The 19,393-nt window shown below is 42.5% G+C and overlaps 1 protein-coding gene across 1 annotated transcript in view; it reads left to right on the top strand.

Moving 5' to 3' along the window:
• The window catches only part of DNER (delta/notch like EGF repeat containing), a 150,391-nt gene that overhangs the window by 64,876 nt on the left and 66,122 nt on the right, over positions 1 to 19,393 (top strand). Inside the window, exons 2-4 of the mRNA XM_066620820.1 lie at positions 6,523 to 6,819; positions 8,703 to 8,797; positions 12,489 to 12,655. Coding sequence (XP_066476917.1) covers positions 6,523 to 6,819; positions 8,703 to 8,797; positions 12,489 to 12,655 — 559 coding nt within the window. The remainder of the gene's footprint in view (positions 1 to 6,522; positions 6,820 to 8,702; positions 8,798 to 12,488; positions 12,656 to 19,393) is intronic.

Here is a 19,393-nt window from a genome sequence, read left to right as displayed (position 1 = left end):
GAGAGTCAGCATGGCTTCTGTAAGGGTAAGTCTTGCCTCACCAACCTTATAGAATTCTTTGAAAAGGGCAACAGGCATGTGGATGCGGGAGAACCCGTGGACATTATATATCTGAACTTTCAGAAGGCGTTTGACACGGTCCCTCACCAAAGGCTACTGAAAAAACTCCGCAGTCAGGGAATTAGAGGACAGGTCCTCTTGTGGATTGAGAACTGGTTGGAGGCCAGGAAGCAGAGAGTGGGTGTCAATGGGCAGTTTTCACAATGGAGAGAGGTGAAAAGTGGTGTGCCCCAAGGATCTGTCCTGGGACCGGTGCTTTTCAACCTCTTCATAAATGACCTGGAGACAGGGTTGAGCAGTGAAGTGGCTAAGTTTGCAGATGACACCAAACTTTTCCGAGTGGTGAAGACCAGAAGTGATTGTGAGGAGCTCCAGAAGGATCTCTCCAGACTGGCAGAATGGGCAGCAAAATGGAGGATGCGCTTCAATGTCAGTAAGTGTAAAGTCATGCACATTGGGGCAAAAAATCAAAACTTTAGATATAGGCTGATGGGTTCTGAGCTGTCTGTGACAGATCAGGAGAGAGATCTTGGGGTGGTGGTGGACAGGTCGATGAAAGTGTCGACCCAATGTGCGGCGGCAGTGAAGAAGGCCAATTCTATGCTTGGGATCATTAGGAAGGGTATTGAGAACAAAACGGCTAGTATTATAATGCCGTTGTACAAATTGATGGTAAGGCCACACCTGGAGTATTGTGTCCAGTTCTGGTCGCCGCATCTCAAAAAAGACATAGTGGAAATGGAAAAGGTGCAAAAGAGAGCGACTAAGATGATTACGGGGCTGGGGCACCTTCCTTATGAGGAAAGGCTACGGCGTTTGGGCCTCTTCAGCCTAGAAAAGAGACGCCTGAGGGGGGACATGATTGAGACATAAAAAATTATGCAGGGGATGGACAGAGTGGATAGGGAGATGCTCTTTACACTCTCACATAATACCAGAACCAGGGGACATCCACTAAAATTGAGTGTTGGGCGGGTTAGGACAGACAAAAAAAAATATTTCTTTACTCAGCGTGTGGTTGGTTTGTGGAACTCCTTGCCACAGGATGTGGTGATGGCGTCTACCCTAGACGCCTTTAAAAGGGGATTGGACAAGTTTCTGGAGGAAAAATCCATTATGGGGTACAAGCCATGATGTGTATGCGCAACCTCCTGATTTTAGAAATGGGTTATGTTAGAATGCCAGATGCAGGGGAGGGCACCAGGATGAGGTCTCTTGTTATCTGGTGTGCTCCCTGGGGCATTTGGTGGGCCGCTGTGAGATACAGGAAGCTGGACTAGATGGGCCTATGGCCTGATCCAGTGGGGCTGTTCTTATGTTCTTATGTAAAGTTGTACCTGGCCATAGCTGTAGGTAGACATCCTTAATATTTTTGATGGATCTTTCCTGACAGAAGGCCCACAGTTCCCTTTTTGACTTGGAGCTTGACCGGTTCATAGCCATTTATTTACCTTTGTATATAATTCACTTTTTATTTAATGGCTGATTTTGTTGAGAGTGAAGTAGTCAAGGGAAGATCACTGCAAAGTAGTGACAAAATAGGACACTTGGTCATGTGGCTTTGAAAGAGAGTGAGCGTGCTACGTCATGTGCAAAGAAAGAAAGAAAGAAAGATACCACTCCATACTGACAAAGCAGTTTGTAGGTTGCAAGAAGTGGAAAGTATAACAACTGGAAGAAATCCTCAGGAATGATGCTCTTGGGTGCTAAGTGCTATTGAAAGAAATTGCAATAGTTGAGATTAGCACTGCTTGAAATGAAGTTAGATTTGAATTGCCTGAATGTATTGTATCTGTCTACTAGGACTTTGTGGATTATAATTGGTGAAAATGCACCTTTCTGGATTTCAGCAGCTGGTTTTCTTTCTGTGAAATATCCTTTTTCCATCCTTGGACTCAGTAACCAGCCACAGCGTTTCCTCGTGCAAGCATTTCCACTGAACTACTGTATTTCATATCAAGACTCGTACATTCTCATGTGTGCGGGGTCCTCCTTTTTTCTGAAAAATTGCTATTTAGTAAGTGTCTTTGTTTATGAAATGGCATCCTGGAAGTTATAAGGAAAGGGCCAGTTTCCTGCATATTGTACTCCACCTGTCTCTCTGCAAATTTCAAGAGCCATTCACAACTGTCGCGAAATTCATGTTTTGGTCGTGAGTTGATCAAAACCTTTTGGAGTTTATGGTGAAATTTGATAGAACTTGTTTAGTTGATCAAAGTAAGTAAATAGTATCCCTTTTGTGAGTGTAGCTGAGTGTAGATGAAGTTTCTGGTATGTTTCTGGGACATTGCATATTAATAAGAATTCCCTATGTGAATTCTTTGAACTGGTTGGGACTAAAGTCTGCACGGGCCATTTAGTAGTTGAACTGTAGAAAGAATGTGTGAATATAAGCCTCATGGTTTTATTTATTTACTTATTTATTTCAAAAGATTTTTACCCTTTCCTTTGTAAATTTAGCCATTTCTACCCAATGTTGCATATATGCAACAGGGACCAAATGTGTACACCAGTGCACCAGGCAAAAATGGGTTAAGGTGGCTTACAGTAAAAACGTTAAAAATAAAGAACACAAAATATAACAAAAACCGTGAAATTAGCAGCATCCCATCAAAACAAGGAGGAAGAAGACCCAGGCTCCCTTCTCCAGTCTTCAATGAAAATAGTGCATCTGAAGCTGTGTGTTGCCACTTCCACATGGCTGATCTCTATGGCATAGTGGTGAGTTCCTGTTTCAGCACTGGTGTTCCCAAGAGCATTCAGGATAATAGCTCATTGCATTCTGCATTTTTGGATTTGTTCTTCGACTGATGGTTGATAATTGCACCTTATCTGAATTGTTACAATGATGATCATGAAGAGAGACACCCAGGATCTGTCTCAAGCATCACATTTGAAAGATCTCAAGCTTGTTCATGTCTGATTTGAGCAGAGTCCATGGTTCCTGCCGATCCATATGGAAGAATTGGCAGAATTAATGTTCAGAAGAGGTGGATTTTGGTCTTGATGGAGATATTGATCTTCTAGTGGCACCATTTGAGTGAAGCAACTGCCACTGTTCCCTGGCCAATCCTGTTGTAGGCTTTGGTGATGGATTCCACTTTTTCCTCCTGTACCAATGATCCCAGATATTTGAATTCTTGAACCTGCTCGATTTGGACTCCATTGAGGTGAACGTTGGTCTATGATCCATCTGTGGTCATAACTTTAGTCCTATCCACATTGATTCTTATACCATAGGATTAGGCGATGTGGGCAATATGGTAAAGGATGTTGGTGGCCTCCGCATCTGTGTCAGTAAATATGGCACTATTGTCTGCAAATATCAAGTAGTCAGGAAGTTGTTTATGTAGTTCTGAACTCTGTGCCTGTCTTCAAATGCTTTCCTTATAATGGCATCAATCACATTGGAAAACGGAGAAGCAACAGGGAGAGTTTCTGGCAGACTCCAGTTTGGATGGGAAACTTGTTGGATAGTTCGTTTTGGATTCCTTCACTGCTAGTTGAGCTAGTATATGATGCTTGGAGAAGTTGAGCATGTGCCACTGCAGTTGGTCTCTATGGGAGCTCTGTTATAAGCTCCTTCTGGCCTGAGCATCTCTTCCTTCCCTACTGGGCATGGAGAGCTTTAGTAGTTTTAATGATCACAGCGAAAATGGAAGGACCAGAAAAGAGCAGAGCCCTCATAAAAGTTTAAAAGAGAATGGTCAGCACATATTTTTTGTGATCCTACGGGCAATAAATATAAAAGGGCAAAATCCTGGAAACAGTGAAATATGAAATATCATATATTTAAATATAAAAGAGTGAAATCCTAGAAGCAGGGTGATAAGGGGCAAAAGGCATGCATGTAAACACATTTTGTACTTTGCTAGTGTGGTTTCCTACAGAAAGATGGAAGAGATTATGGCTGTGTTCCTGTACATATTTACCTGAGAGTAAATCCCACCGAATTCAGTGAGACTTTCTTCTGATTTAGGGCCCAATCCTATCCAATTTTCCAGTGCTGGTGCAGCTGTACCAGTGGGGCATGCACTGCATCCTGCGTCGGGGGGTCAGTCACAGAGGCCTCCTCAAGGTACAGAAGCATTTGTTCCCTTACCTCTGGGCTGCATTGTGGCTGCACTAGTGCTGGAAAGTTGGATAGAATTGGGCCCTTAGATAGCCATAAGATTGGTCTGGGTTTAACACACTGTAGAAACATTGACATTTGAATCCAGCAAATGGCAAGTGGAATTCTGCTTATGGAAAGAAGCTTTCCTCCTCCTCCTCCCTGCAGATCCTGAAAAGCTGATTCAGAGGGTCAAGGGATGCTCTGCAATGGAATGAGATAAAGCAGGGGGAGAAGCTGTAATTGGAAGGGGATTTGGTAGAAATTATGAACCCCTCCTTGTGAATATAGAAGTGTCTTTTTCACACAAGCTTTCCTTTGAGTTCAGCCATTAGGAAGGTAGAAGCAGACTGTATTATTATTATTATTGTTATTATTTATTTTTAAAAATCCTTTTAGTTCTGAAAATACTTTTTCAGCAGCTGTTTCTAAAATGGTACTTTCAGGAGGAATAAATGTTAAATCTAGTAAAGTATTTCATCCACACAGGTTTTGGAAATGGAATTCTTTCTAAGATCACTAGGATATAGAAGTGGCCTATTTATTCAACCACAAAGTTAGCAATTGGGGCTATTGAGAGCTGGGAATTGGTGACCTGTTCGCACCTGTATTAAGAATGCTGATGTGACAGAAATCCTTTGTTATTAGTAATTAATGCAAGACTAGAGAGAGAGATCTATTTGCTTATACCTTGGTGTCCTTAAAGCAGCCCAGAATGGCTTTTTAAATAAGAACATAAGAACATAAGAACAGCCCCACTGGATCAGGCCATAGGCCCATCTAGTCCAGCTTCCTGTATCTCACAGCGGCCCACCAAATGCCCCAGGGAGCACACCAGATAACAAGAGACCTCATCCTGGTGCTCTCCCCTACATCTGGCATTCTGACTTAACCCATTCCTAAAATCAGGAGGTTGCGCATACACATCATGGCTTGTACCCCATAATGGATTTTTCCTCCAGAAACTCGTCCAATCCCCTTTTAAAGGCGTCTAGGCTAGACACCAGCACCACATCCTGTGGCAAGGAGTTCCACAGACCGACCACGCGCTGAGTAAAGAAATATTTTCTTTTGTCTGTCCTAACCCGCCCAACACTCAATTTTAGTGGATGTCCCCTGGTTCTGGTATTATGTGAGAGTGTAAAGAGCATCTCCCTATCCACTCTGTCCATCCCCTGCATAATTTTGTATGTCTCAATCATGTCCCCCCTCAAGCGTCTCTTTTCTAGGCTGAAGAGGCCCAAACGCCGTTTTGTTCTCAATACCCTTCCTAATGATCCCAAGCATAGAATTGGCCTTCTTCACTGCCGCCGCACATTGGGTCGACACTTTCATCGACCTGTCCACCACCACCCCAAGATCTCTCTCCTGATCTGTCACAGACAGCTCAGAACCCATCAGCCTATATCTAAAGTTTTGATTTTTTGCCCCAATGTGCATGACTTTACACTTACTGACATTGAAGCGCATCTGCCATTTTGCTGCCCATTCTGCCAGTCTGGAGAGATCCTTCTGGAGCTCCTCACAATCACTTCTGGTCTTTACCACTCGGAAAAGTTTGGTGTCATCTGCAAACTTAGCCACTTCACTGCTCAACCCTGTCTCCAGGTCATTTATGAAGAGGTTGAAAAGCACCGGTCCCAGGACAGATCCTTGGGGCACACCGCTTTTCACCTCTCTCCATTGTGAAAATTGCCCATTGACACCCACTCTCTGCTTCCTGGCCTCCAACCAGTTCCCAATCCAGGAGAGGACCTGTCCTCTAATTCCCTGACTGTGGAGTTTTTTCAGTAGCCTTTGGTGAGGGACCGTGTCAAACGCCTTCTGAAAGTCCAGATATAAATATGTACACACACACATGATTCAGCATATGATTCTTAATTATTATCTATGGCAGTGGTTCCCAAATGCAGCTGGTTTGCAGCTGGTGGCTCGCTTGACCTACTGGGCCATTGGCTATGGCTCCCCAGTAGGACTACAATCCTATATATTGTATAGGGTGGTGGGGTTTTTTTTTGATAGGATTCTGTGGCTACTCTGGGAGCCTCTGATCTAAGGGGGTGCTAGATGCCATCAAACTTTTCTATTTTAAAATATTTCCAGATGTAGTTTAATTTCCGGAATGTAGTCTTTTCATTTTTAAAATATTTCCAGATGTAGTTTATTTTGTTTGCAGGTTTGCTTTATTTACACCAGCATTATCTGAGAACCTGTTCATTGAGACATGAACAGTGAGCGAAGTGTAATTCTTAATGTCAAGCTTTTGAAGCTCTACACTACATACAGTTTTTTTTTACTATGAAACGAAATGCTTTATTATAGTATTTATTGATCCAATATGATATTTTCAGTTTGTTTCAGATCCATGTGCCAGCAACCCTTGTCATCATGGCAACTGCAGTAGTAACAGTGATGGCTACCTCTGTATTTGTAGCGAAGGCTACAAAGGTACAAACTGTGAACACTCATTTTATAGTCCTCCAGCCTCTGGGTGGACAGAGTTGGAGGCAACAAGCCAAAGCAGGCCAGTATTGGCCACAGTGGAACCTGACATTGTCTTGCCACGATCACAAGCAACAGTGACACTACCAACATGGGAACCGAAAGAGGGCCAGAAAGTTGTGGATCTGAAATGGAATGAAGTAGAGGTAAGATTTTTTTTTTTAACTTAGCATGGTATAACATTAAATATTTTTGGATATAAGTATATTGAGTGCCTTAGGGCAGAGGTTTTCAGACTGGGGCATTGTTACGCCCCAACCTGAGGGCCCTGGCCTCTTTGCCCTTAAGGGGTACGGGGAGCCCTGTGCAAGCATCTGCAGGGCTCCTTGAGGCTTCCAAAGTGAAAGTGGTGCAATCGTGCCCCACCTACGCTAAACCGGAAGCAGAGCACAATCGCTCCACTTTCACTTCTGACGGGGCTAAAGGGACTGGGGTGCACTCACCAGTCCCTGCAGCAGCCGTCCCTGGGCGCGGGGAGCCCTGCGCGAGCCAGGCCAGCATCAGTGAAAGTGGAGCAGTCGTGTTCCACTTCCGGTTTTGTGGAGCCAGAGAACAATCGCTCACTTTCACTGCTGCTGACCTGGGGAGCCCTGCAGAGGCTCGCGCAGGGCTCCCCACACCCGGGGACAGCTGCTGCAGGGACTGGAGGGTGCACCTCAGTCCCTGCAGCCCCCCGAGCAGTGCGATCCTGGGGATCATGTCACTGCCTACCCCTGCCCCCGCTAACTACCCCTGCCCCCGCAAGGACTTATTGCGGGTTTCAAACTCTGGGAGTTTGAAAACCGCAAACTTAGAGGTATGCTGTTAATTGAACTTACATACGGAAAGACCGAAAGATCTGAAAAACATTCCAAATGTGATCTTTAAAATGAAAAACCCCTGAGTGAAGTACAAGGGGCCCACATTATCCACAGGGGCTCTGTTCCCAGAACCCTTGTGGATATGGAAAACCAGGGGTATTGAAACCCCACCCTCCAAGTCTGACTGGAGCACAGTTTTCTAAAGCTCATGGAAGCTATGTGCAGTTGCCTGTGGCCGTGGCAGGCCTCAAAGTGCCTAAAAAGGCAGAATGCTACTTCTGATTTTATCATAAAGCTGGAAGTAACATTTTTATTGACTTATAAGGCATTCTGAGGCCTGGGAAGTCCCAGAGGGCTCCCCTCTGTGGGCCTTAGAAAAAACTCCAGACCCAACCTGAGCTGTGCTCCAGTTTGGCTGGGAGGATGGAGGGGCCGTTTGGCATCTGTGGATGCTAAACCTGCAGATAATGCAGTCCCCCCATACAGTCACATAGTAGTATGGAATACTAAAGTGTTTCTAATGGAGCAACAATTGCCTGGAAGCTAAAGAAATCATTTTATAAAAAAGCATCTTATACATCATGGATAGGAGTTTGTTTCCAGTGAGTAAGATAAGGATTACAGCCCAATCCTTGTTGAATAGGCTTACTTCTGAGTAAACTAAACCATTTTCAAACACCTCTAGTCATGGACTTATTTCTTTGACTGTTAGTAGTGACTCCATGTTATTTTATGGAAAACTTTTTGCCATTGGAATAAATTTGAGGCTTCTTGGCTGCTGACATCAGGTTGCAGAATGTTGGTATCGGTGATTTGTTGAAGCAATATGTGATAGAAGTGTACCTGAGAGATACTATCAGTTGTCCCTGCTACAGTTCCTGAAATCCAAAGCACTTACATTACCTCCGGTTTAAAAGGTAGTGTTGCAGTAGGATAGGTGTATAGCCTATTACACTGAGAAATTTCGTTTATATTTAGGAAAAATTTGATATCGTTTAAAGGCAGAATTTTTTCTTTTGCAAGAACATTGTAATGCACAAAACCTACAGGATGTATTGTTTTCAAAATGGATCCTGTTTTGTATTCTGAGATGGAAAGTTCTAGTGTTTTAAAAAAAATTTCCTGGCAAAGATTTTTTTCTTTCAGTTTGATTTTTTCTCTACATTTACTGCTTAAAAGTATTGTGTATATAGAATGTATAAACTGATCTTCATTAACTTTTTTTTCAGATACTTCCTGATGTGGCTTGTGGAAATGCCAGCTCCAATAATTCTGGTGGGGGTCGACTTATTTTTTCTGAGGTTCCACAGAATACATCAATAAAGTAAGAAAATTTTTTTTCTTTCTTGTTAGGGTGATTCTAACATGTTAAAGCATTCAGCAGTGATATTTTCATATATGGTGCCTTCCATTTTACTACCACCTCCCCACTTGTTTTATTCATTTACTCAAATTACTTCAGTCTGCTGTTGACATACTGTAGACTCAGCCTGTGTAAAGCCCCACTGAGTTGAAGAAATGAGTTTGACCAAGAAGGTTTATAAAACCCATTTGGTTGAAAGAGGTGAATAAGTGATTCTACAATTATTACTTTGGGCCAGTGAAGGGTGACCAAGAGTGAGAGCCTTCATTCCAGAAGGATGAATATGACCTTCAGGAAAATTAGCCATACAGTGGAAACATCGAGATTGACTTTTATGATGATATGGATTCTCAATATTGACACCCAAACCACATTCATTTAAGATTAATTGAAGCTGTGACCCTCATCTACTCTGATTCATTAATTGAAGATATGCTGTTGTTTCAGAAACTTGGGACTGTGTAATTTTCTGTTGTTCAGACAGTCTTTAATTAATTTAACTGAAGAGTGAAAACTTGTAGCCAAAGATTTGGGTAATCTAGTCCTTTTTCCTTTTCTTGCCCACAGTCACCAGAGTTCCCTTTTCTATTCATTTCCTTGCTGACAGTAATACGGAGTAGTCTGTTCCTGGCCTGAAGTGAGGTTTTACCCCAACATCTCTCCTCCTTTCTATTCCCTGCTTTCTCTGCTTCCCTTTCACCCGTGGGTTTGCACCTCTGTTTTCTCTCAGGTTTCTAATCCTCAGGCAGTCTCCCTCCTGTCAGTCTCACTGACTCCACATTTTTTAGATTCTTGTATTTTGGGGTTTTTTGGGGGGGGAGGGGTGTCACTCAACTGTGGCCAGTGCCTCTGCCTTTTTGACATACGAGTACTTAGCTCCTCCTGCCCCTAAGCCCTGTGTAAGCTTTTTCCCTCAACCTGAACTGATATTTCACAGTTTGTCTGGTGTTCAGCAGCAATACATTCTTAACATCTTTCCCTTTGTCTTTTAAAATGTGTGTGAACTTTCCAAGATATGCCAGCAGATCAGTCAGAGACTGGTAGGGCTGTCTCAGCAGTTGGAAAAGGCAATTACTTTTAACACTCCTGTTGCAGTGGGAGAAAAGGCAGCTGTGGCTCTGCTTGCCTCTTCCCCTCTCCCTCTGGCCTACTCTGTTTATGTCCAGCTGTGGCTAAAATTGCCTTCTACAACTGTGGGGTGTAGGTGAGCAAAGAATCCCTGCTGTTATGTTCGCCTAGAGGGAGCTGCAGAAAGCATAGGATGAGTGCACGGTTGCATGTGGATAGGTATCCATCTGTTAATGGTTTGTGCCTGCCTGTTGACTCCCTAGCCTTGACTCCCTAGCCAGGCAGTCGTGTAGTTCTGCTTGCAGTTGCATCCAGCAGCTAAATGTGAGGGCAGGGATTTTCTGCAGATCATGATCATCCTTCTTTGGCAGGAGACAATTTAGCCACTGCTCAGATTAAGTAGATAGGCTGGGAGTGGAGGGGGTGGACCTGGGCCAGGGAGAGAACAAGCAGGAGGAGCCACAACTGCCTTTTCTCCTGCTCCAATTGGAGCAGAAAAGGTAATTGCTTTTCTCTGACTGACTGATTTGGTAACTTGTGGTGGACATATTCTCACCTGCAGCCTATAAAGACTTGGTCTGTAGCAAAGACTAGTTGACACAAAGAAGTCATGGAACCCCTGGGTATTCAGTTGAGTGCCGGGGGTGAAATGTGGCGACTGCCTTTACTGAGCCCGCCCCTTAGCCTTTTATTGTCTCTTATTAACAGTACAAAAGCAATGCCTAGGTTACCTTGCCTCCAAGGTTTTCCTCAGATGAGAAAGGAGAAAAAGGAAAGGGGGAGGAGGCGAGTGTTCTCGCCCAAATGGGTTGTCATGTTTCACCAAAAGCTCAGAAACCCAGCGCTTCTACATTATTACATAGCTACATTGGTCGACCTGCTTTTGTGAGGCAGGAACATCAGCATGCAGAGCTGAGACTTGGAGGTATGCTAACGGTTTCCTGGTGTTCAGGAGGAGGAGAAAGCAGCATAATAGGAGGGGGGTAATATTGGAGTGGAGATATGGGCTACTGCTCAAGCAGAGATGGAAGGGGTGGGGGGAAGACAAAGAGGGAATCTAGAAGAGGAGCAGGATCGAGTGGTGGCAGGCACACACAATCGAGTGTGGATTGAGAGCTGGGGGGGCATGGCCAGCAGGAGAGCAGAAGCAAGGTGGGAAGAAGGAAGGCTGCCCTCGATGGTCCCTAGAGAGTCCCAGCCCCTGTCTTGCACCTTCTGGCAGGAGTCATCCCCGTGGGAGCCAGTCCCACTTGATGAAGAGGAGCAAATGAGCCCCCTGGGTCCAATGAAAGTCAGTCTGAGGGGGAAGGGCCAACAAAGCAGCTCTGCCAGACGGAGGCTCTACTTGGTACTGAGGATTTGTCATGGGGTGGTGCAATGTCCAGTAAACCAATTGCAGTAGCATTAACTTAATTCTCCACTGACATGCTTTGAGGCTCTAGGTAACCTCTCCTTCCACCATAATGTTGCACTCCAATTCATATGATTTGGACCTGCCCCTTGGGGATAAGCCCATGTGGTAGAGGCAGTGACACACCTTTAGTGGCTAACTCGGATAGTTTCGCGTAATGCATTTATAGAAGTAAAATATAGGAATAAAAAGGTAAAAGCTCAGCAGATGATTATGAAAGATTATTGCAAGTGCGCACAAAACCTTTGATTTAAAATTGAAATCAATTACACAGTGTTTTCCTTTTGCCATGTGACCCATTTTTCCAGTTTACAAGTCCTGATCTCAGTCCACACATCTACATGCACTCTCTCTCTCACTAAATGATGCTCAATTTGATCTTCTCCTTGGCCTTTGAGGTTCTAACTCCGCAGTCTCCAAACTAGAGACTCCTGTGCATTGAAAAAACCCTCCCCATGCCAAGTGGCCTTCCCACTCTGTTCACAGCGACCCAGTCTGTTCACAAGGACGCTCTGGGCAGTCATGTCTATTGCCCATTGCTTCAGCAGGCATTGCAACAGAATTTCCAGGCAGACGCAACTGCTTTTCTTGTCCTTTTGAACAGATCAAGTGGAAAATTAAGCAGCAGTGCAGCAGAACGGTAAGTACTGCTCACAGTGCGGAGGGCTTTCACCAAACACTGGATCCAGCCCGCAGACGGTAGTTTGGCGAGCCCTGATTTAACTAATGGAGGGAATGTATTTAACAAGGTTGCTATATTTTGACCCAGAATCCTGATGGCACCAAGGAGCAGGGCCTTCTCTGGTGGCTCCTTTGTTATGGAACTCCCTCCCAGTGGGATTAAGAACTGACCCCTCTCTCGGTGTCTTCTTAATTAATTGCTTTGGGGTTTTGTGCTTGTATTTTGTTTTGTTGTGTTTTTTAAGAATTGTACTATTCTTATTTTTATGATTTGCACCTTATATTTAATTTCTCTTTTAGCGTTTTACTGGTTTCTTTCCTGTATGTTGTACACTGTGTTGAGCATTCTGTTTATCTAGTAGGAAAGGTGGGGCACAATTCATTTAAATAAATGTAGTTTATATATTGACTGATGAACTGGATCCTAAGAATTTTAAAATATTTTCTTCCATATGATATATTACAGCATTTAATATTTTGTTTTTCCCTTAGCATAAGGCAAGATGCCACAGCTTCCCTTATCTTGCTATGGAAGGTCACAACCGACAGATTTAAACAATGCTCCCTTATAGATGCTACAAGTGTTACTTTACTCCAGACAATGGGTGGACTTGTCCTGACAGAGGAAATGCTTGCATTAGGAAATAACTATTTCATTGGTGAGTATTAGTACTGTTGTAGAAGTTTAATTAAAAACATTTGTTTCTAAGTTCTCAACCCAATCAGAGCCTCCAAGATATCTTACAACACAGAATAAAAAAATTCAATAGACTACAATAATTAACAGCAGCCAATAATGAACACAGGAGCAAAAATAATCAGAACATAATACCACTTGTTTATTGATTGTATTAGTTCGGATTACACCACCTAACATATATTTGGTAGCCTTAAAAGTTAGACCTATTCTTGGATATATTTGAGGCACTGATTCAAAAAAATGGCAACAGCTTTACCCTATCAGCTTACACATAAAATAACAATATACAATTATACTTTTGCATACCAGGTGGGTATGCCATATTGCCAAAACTAAAGCTGATCCAGCCAAACTGATGCCATTTTTTGAATTGGCACCCCAAATATATCCAAAAATAGATCTAACATCCAAAACACCAGAACAAATTTTTGTGTGTGTGGTGGGCAGTGTTATCTTCCAAGAACAAGCTACTGGCTTGTATGTTACTTCACTTTCGGTTTTCTGTTTAGGGCAAGCCATAGTTTGTTGTGACACTTGAATCAGCAAGATGTATTTTGTGCTTGCTCTCCATTCCAACTATGCTTAGTTTTCAAACTGTGTTTTTTTTAAATCTGAAATGGGTCATTGTATGTGGAATTTGTAATTCCAGAAAGATTCTAATGTCAACTGTGTCTTGCTAATAATTTTAAGCAAGAGTTTAGTGCGCCTTTGTTGATAAAATGTTAATTATATGTTGTGAGCAAAATGAATTTTTGTAAGTAAGATATACCACTTATTGTAAGTAAGACATACCACATATTTGGACCTCCAATCATGGATTTGATTGGAAATTAGAATTATATTAAAAACCAGTTGAAATGAGAAATTATTCATTTATGCTTCTAATATTTTAATTCTGCCTTTGAGTGTATGCTAGATTAGAATTCAAAGCCTGTTTTAAAATATACAGTGTTTGTATTTTTGTTTCAATACACTGTTTTAACTACATAGTAGATGTTCTTTGGTTTCTGAGTTCATTAGTGATACAGAAGGTGAGCAGTGAGAGGGTGCCATTGCGTTTTTGCTGTGTCTCTGGTCTTTCCAGAGAGAACTGGCAGGCCATTGTGTAAAGCAGGATGTGAGAGCAACTGGGCCGCTGATGGGTTGCAAGAGATTATGGGTAAACCAGGTTGTGGGATACCTCTCCACCAGTTCACGGTCTCCCCAAACCTATCATTGAATTGATGGATTCAACCAACCTCAATGGCTGGGGGCGCCAACTTTAGAGAAAAATATTCATTTTTTAGGTCTTTTAAACCTTTGTAGTCTTAATTGTGGTTTGTACTGTCCTCAGCAAAGGAAGAGAAAGAAGGCTGGAAAAAACTCATATGGCAGCAAGCTAAAGCAGCCTTTTAGTAGAACTCATGCAACCTTCAAAGGCCCCAGAGTAGCAGAATTTCATCCACAAATGCTCTTGACCGTACAAATGGTGCAGTTATGGCTTAGAAGCAGTTGCAATTGCGCTGCTATTCTGTATCAGATAGCTGAATTTATTGTTTCAAACCTCACTCTGTTTTTTCGGAGAAGTATAAAGTTTGTAATGAATATATTTTTCAGTATAAATTAGTTAGCAAAAGCAGTTAGCAAATTTCAGTAGTCATCAGTTAATTTTGTAGAAAGAAGAATTTGTTTCCAGTGGCCTACACCAGCCACTTCCTGTTGTACTGCTGCAAAATATAAGCTGTTTAATTCAATAACTAACTGGAAAGTTTTTCCGCATAATTCTGATGTACCAAACAGAAACCTTTCAGGAAAGTAAAGTATTTGCTTTGTGTATTGCCTCTTGGTATCTAATTAACTAAATTAACATTTGCTTAAAGATTCTCAGATATCTCTGAAAGGAATTCAACAGGCATCTAATTAGCCAATCAAGTGATTCAATGTGCAAACACTCTCTGTACTAGGAATAACGTATTGCATTATATTTGGAAACTGCCAGATTCTGATTTTTGTCTTGCATCTTGTCCATGTGCTGGGACCCACTTTTTAAAATGACATGCTATCAGGACCCACCTAACTTCATATTACTAAAAAATAATCAACCTGATAAGAATGTTGGATTCTTGTGTGCCCTTTCCCTGAAAGTAACAGCTTACCCAAGTTCTGCTGTGATTGTTACAACCTATTGTGTCCCTGGTACTCTGATCCAGGGGTGTCCAAAGTTTTTGGCAGGAAGGCCACATTATCTCTCTGACACTGCGTCGGGGGCCGGGGAAAGAAAGAATTAATTTACATTTAAAATTTGGTTGGCAACCTTCAGTCTCGAAAGACTATGGTATAAGCCTACAGCACCAGGTATTCCCTTACATAAATGAATATATTAAAGATGAACTTATATGAATGAATGAAGGTCTTGCAATAGCTCAAGACCTATAAAAGGCCTTGCACAAAGCAAGGCTGGCCTTTCCTTTGCTGCCATTACTGCATCACAGACATGAAACAGCAAGCAGTGGAGGAAGCTCTCATCCCACAGCTCATGCAAAGAGGTCAAAGAGTTGCCTTCATGCTGAGAGCAGTTGTGTCGGGCCAGTGCAGGCTGCAACAAATCTCTGGAGGGCCAGAGGCTCCTTGGAGACTGGGGGCTCCCTGAGGGCCGCATTGAGAGGCCTCGAGGGCCACATGTGGCCCCAGGGCCGGGGTTTGGGCACCCCTGCTCTGATCCAACCCCACGGATCCAAAGAATGGGAATGCTCTGTCATGGCGTCAGAACTGATCCAGCATTCAAACCAATGTGGTACAGACTGGACCAGACCTGACTTTTCTCCCTAGGTGAGGGGTGAGCATGGGCAAGAATCCTGCCAGGTTATAATTCCTATCCATTGAATACTGTCTGCCCTTAAACATTTGAAGCATCCAGGTAATGCCATGAAATGGGTGAGTCATCTGCGTTTATTCTCTAATAGTCACTGTCTAGTAATAACATGTAATCTGGGGAGATAAATATTGTGTGAATGATAATTAATGGTTCCATCGTTGTCAAGGAAATAAATCAGGACATTCAACATAGCACAATTAGACTGACTGTACTAATTTGTAATCTCCTTAGAGAAAGTCCATGCTCCTTCCTTGTTTGTTGTTCATCATACAGTGGCATTCAGAAGTAAATTGGCTGCATCCTGTATTTTCATTTCATGAATTGAAGGAGTGTTTTTTTTTTCCCACAGGACCCCTATGGTGAGTGGAACTCTCCTTCCATGAATTGAACCTTCTTTTTTGAACAGCAGTGGTGTAGTGGTAAATTTTAAAGTCCATGCGCTCATCGCCACACCACCCTTCTTATAGTCACACCCCCATTAAGACTATAACAAAAACAAAATCTGCTTCAAATTTTTTTTCACTGGAGTGTTTTATTCTCCTGCCACTTACTTTCAGACTTATTATACTTTATTTAAAGAGCTTATTTCATGCAAAACTCTTGGAGTGGGTTGCAATAGTTTAAAAATAAATGTACAGAATGAAAATTGGGATTTAAAATATCCCAGATAAATATGAAAGTACAATAAGCATGCTAGCCTCTGCATGTTTACTCAGAAGAAAGTCCCACTATGTTCAGTAAGGCTTATGCCCTGGTAAATTTGCATAGGATTTTAGCCTTAGGCCGCTATCCTAACCAATTTTCCAGCACTGACATGAGGACAATGCAACTCGGAGGTAAGGGAACAAACTTTGCCATACCTTGAGGCCTCCCTGACTGCCTCCCAACTGCAGGATGCCCCACTGGCACAGCTATGCCAGTGCTGGAAAGTTGGTTAGGATTGTGCCCTTAATGTAACATCAACTACATACTATCTGTCTCTCAGGCATCTCTTGGGAAAGAGAGTTTCCTAGGCATTAACATTTGACCCTGGGCAAATCTCTGTTTGCCTCTTGCTGAGTGTGATGCTTGCTTCAACTGGCTGTTGAAGAAAGTGCCTAAAGCAGCATTTAAGTTTTTCTCCTGTTGGAGATGTTTCCATCTCTGGTGAACACAGCAAAAGGTAAAAGAAGAGGTTCCCAAACTGGGGCACAGCAACACCCCAGGGAAGCTTTGTCACTGCCCCCTTAAGGGGCAGGGCGACAGTGACTGCAGTGGCGTCATCATGCTACCGCTTTTCACAAGTTTTATTTAATGAATTTTGATTTTAGATTTTTACCCGTTTGTACAGTGCATTTAATTATTGCAGCCTATATCAGGTTTTGTTCTCAGAAGAGAACTTTATCTATTTGAAGGCCAATTGAAGTGAAATTTTTAACCATGCTTTTGCAACGTTGGTGAGTCTGAATGTGATTAAACCAACCTAATGAAATTTATTCTGGGCAATAAATCATCTTTTGTTTTCCTTTTTTAAAATTTCCCGAGTCTCCATTATGTATGCATATATATAATAAAATTTATAGCCTACTTTTCTACCCAAAAGGCACCCAGAAAAGCTAACAGTAATCAAAACAACCCATTGCCCCAAGAAAATCACCATAGTTGCAATGTAATTGGGAAAATAACATTAAAATAATGTCAACTTGTCAGGCAGGGATGGGCAGCCCAATCCTGAGCTGGAGGCTCTGTTATGTATATAAGTTATGCAGGATCAAAATCCTGCATAACTGATTGGCCCAGACTTATGGCTGGCCAATCGGGTGATGGATCGAAATCCTACCATCCGATTGGCCCTCTAGTTAATGTAAGTTCTGGCCAATCGGGTGATGGATAGAAATCCTACCATCCGATTGGCCCTCTAGTTAAGGTCTCAATTGCACCAATCACGGGAAGTCTGGGCGGAGTTAAAGGCTATAAAAAGCCAGGGGTTTGCCTTGTATTCAGCTAGGTTCTGTTCTGAAGATGGAATAAATGCATGGAGCTGTTATCACTATGCTTTCCTTTATTCGCATGGACCCACTATATAATAGGCCCAGTGCGGGGTTCTGGATTTGGCAGAGCAGAGCTCTGTCTGTCCTGCCTCCTCCCCCTGCCCTGGAATCCCGCCCCCCACATGCCTCTCCATTGCCCAGAGCTTGCCCTCTGCTCCAGACAGTGTGGTAGGCCTCCAGCTGGTGCTGACTCAGTGCGGACACGCTGAGCTGGTGCCAATGCTGACCCAGCGCTGAGTGTCACGGGTGTGCCTTCCAGCATGTCTGTGACACTCAGCGCTGGTGGAGGGCTGGCGCTGACAGTTCAGGATCAGACCCTCAAACAACTAAACCTGTAATAATGAAAAGTCCTGAGCAAATGTTTAAAACTTTTCACCACTGAAAGGACAGCAAATGCTGGGACCAGGCTAGCCTATCTAGGAACAATAATCTGCAATCAGGGTGTGGCAACTGAGAAGAACCCTCCTGGGTCATGATGTACTTCAAAACTGAAAGGGGAAGATCCAAAGAAGGGACTGGGAGAATGATTTTACATCTGATGGATGTGAGAGAAGACTGTTCCTAAGCTATTTAAGTCCTAAGCTGTTTACTATGGAAAGTAAATGATAATTATAAAGGAATTGAGATACCAAGTGGTAAAAGGTTCCAATGAGTAATGCTTTCTGTAGCAGGTAGTCAGTATCTCAATTGTCTTCTCTTTCAAGATCTACACAACTTTTTGTAAATCTATATTATTAGTAATCACATAATTTTTATATTCCATATGCTTTAAAGGTGGTATCTAGTCTAAACCTATGGGCTTTGATGGTATAGTAGTAGACCCAGCTTATATACACCTATTAAATTTCTGGCCCTCGCAGTGTCGGTTAGTTAGTCAACAAAACTATCTCACTTATTGTTCTGAGTAGCAGAAGGACACTACTGGGAAGTATTTTGCTTCTGGTACTGTTTACCACCACTGTGTGTCTACTTCCTAAGTCTAACCATTGAGTTGTGTTGGGAGAACTTTGTTCGGCATAGATGTTACAACTGCTAGGCAACCACAGGACAGATTTTTTAAATCATTGAAATATAATATGCCCTTCAGAGAGCACTGTTGCTTCGGTCCGTTCAGGCTGTAGGTTATGTTGACAACTTGTATACTTTTGTTGTATTTTTACTCAGGCTGTTCTTGTAGAACTGATTCACATGACTTCCTTCCATTTTGTTGCTTCTTTCTCTCCCAGGATACAGCTGGGATAGTGCAGACATCTCAGCCAGTACAGTGCCCCAAAATGTTGGAGCATCATTTTCCTAGTAGTTAAAAATATGGCATGACTAATGAAAATGCAGGTGCACCTCTCATTGCAAAAGTCCAGGAAGAGGGATTCTGGCTTAGCTCTTTTTACTGTGCAAACATTAAAATATCTTGTGGGGTGGGGGAAGCAACAACATTAATATTTAAATTTAGAAGGGAATATTAGGTTTTTCTCATTCAAATGCCTCATGAGAGAAAAGAAGCTTAGTTTATAATTTTTTTGTCTTCATTCCCTTGTTTTTCCCCTCCATAATTATGGAAATTTGCATGAAGATACTATCTTTGTTTCCATAAAAGCATTCGCTATTTTGCCTGGCAGAAATCATAATCACATGTGTATTTCAGTTGTATTCAGCATTGTCAACAATTATACTGCAGATAGGTTATGGCTTCAGGTAAGGACAGAGTGAACCAACTGAATTGTAAATTTCTCATTTGGCTTCTTTAAAAATACACTATATATAGAAAATCATGAAAACATGTTCTGTATAAACATGATGCTTATTTTTTGTCCAC

The sequence above is a fragment of the Tiliqua scincoides genome, chromosome 3 (assembly GCF_035046505.1).
Source record: "Tiliqua scincoides isolate rTilSci1 chromosome 3, rTilSci1.hap2, whole genome shotgun sequence".
NCBI lineage: Eukaryota > Metazoa > Chordata > Lepidosauria > Squamata > Scincidae > Tiliqua > Tiliqua scincoides.
This window is presented reverse-complemented; position numbering and strand designations above follow the sequence as displayed.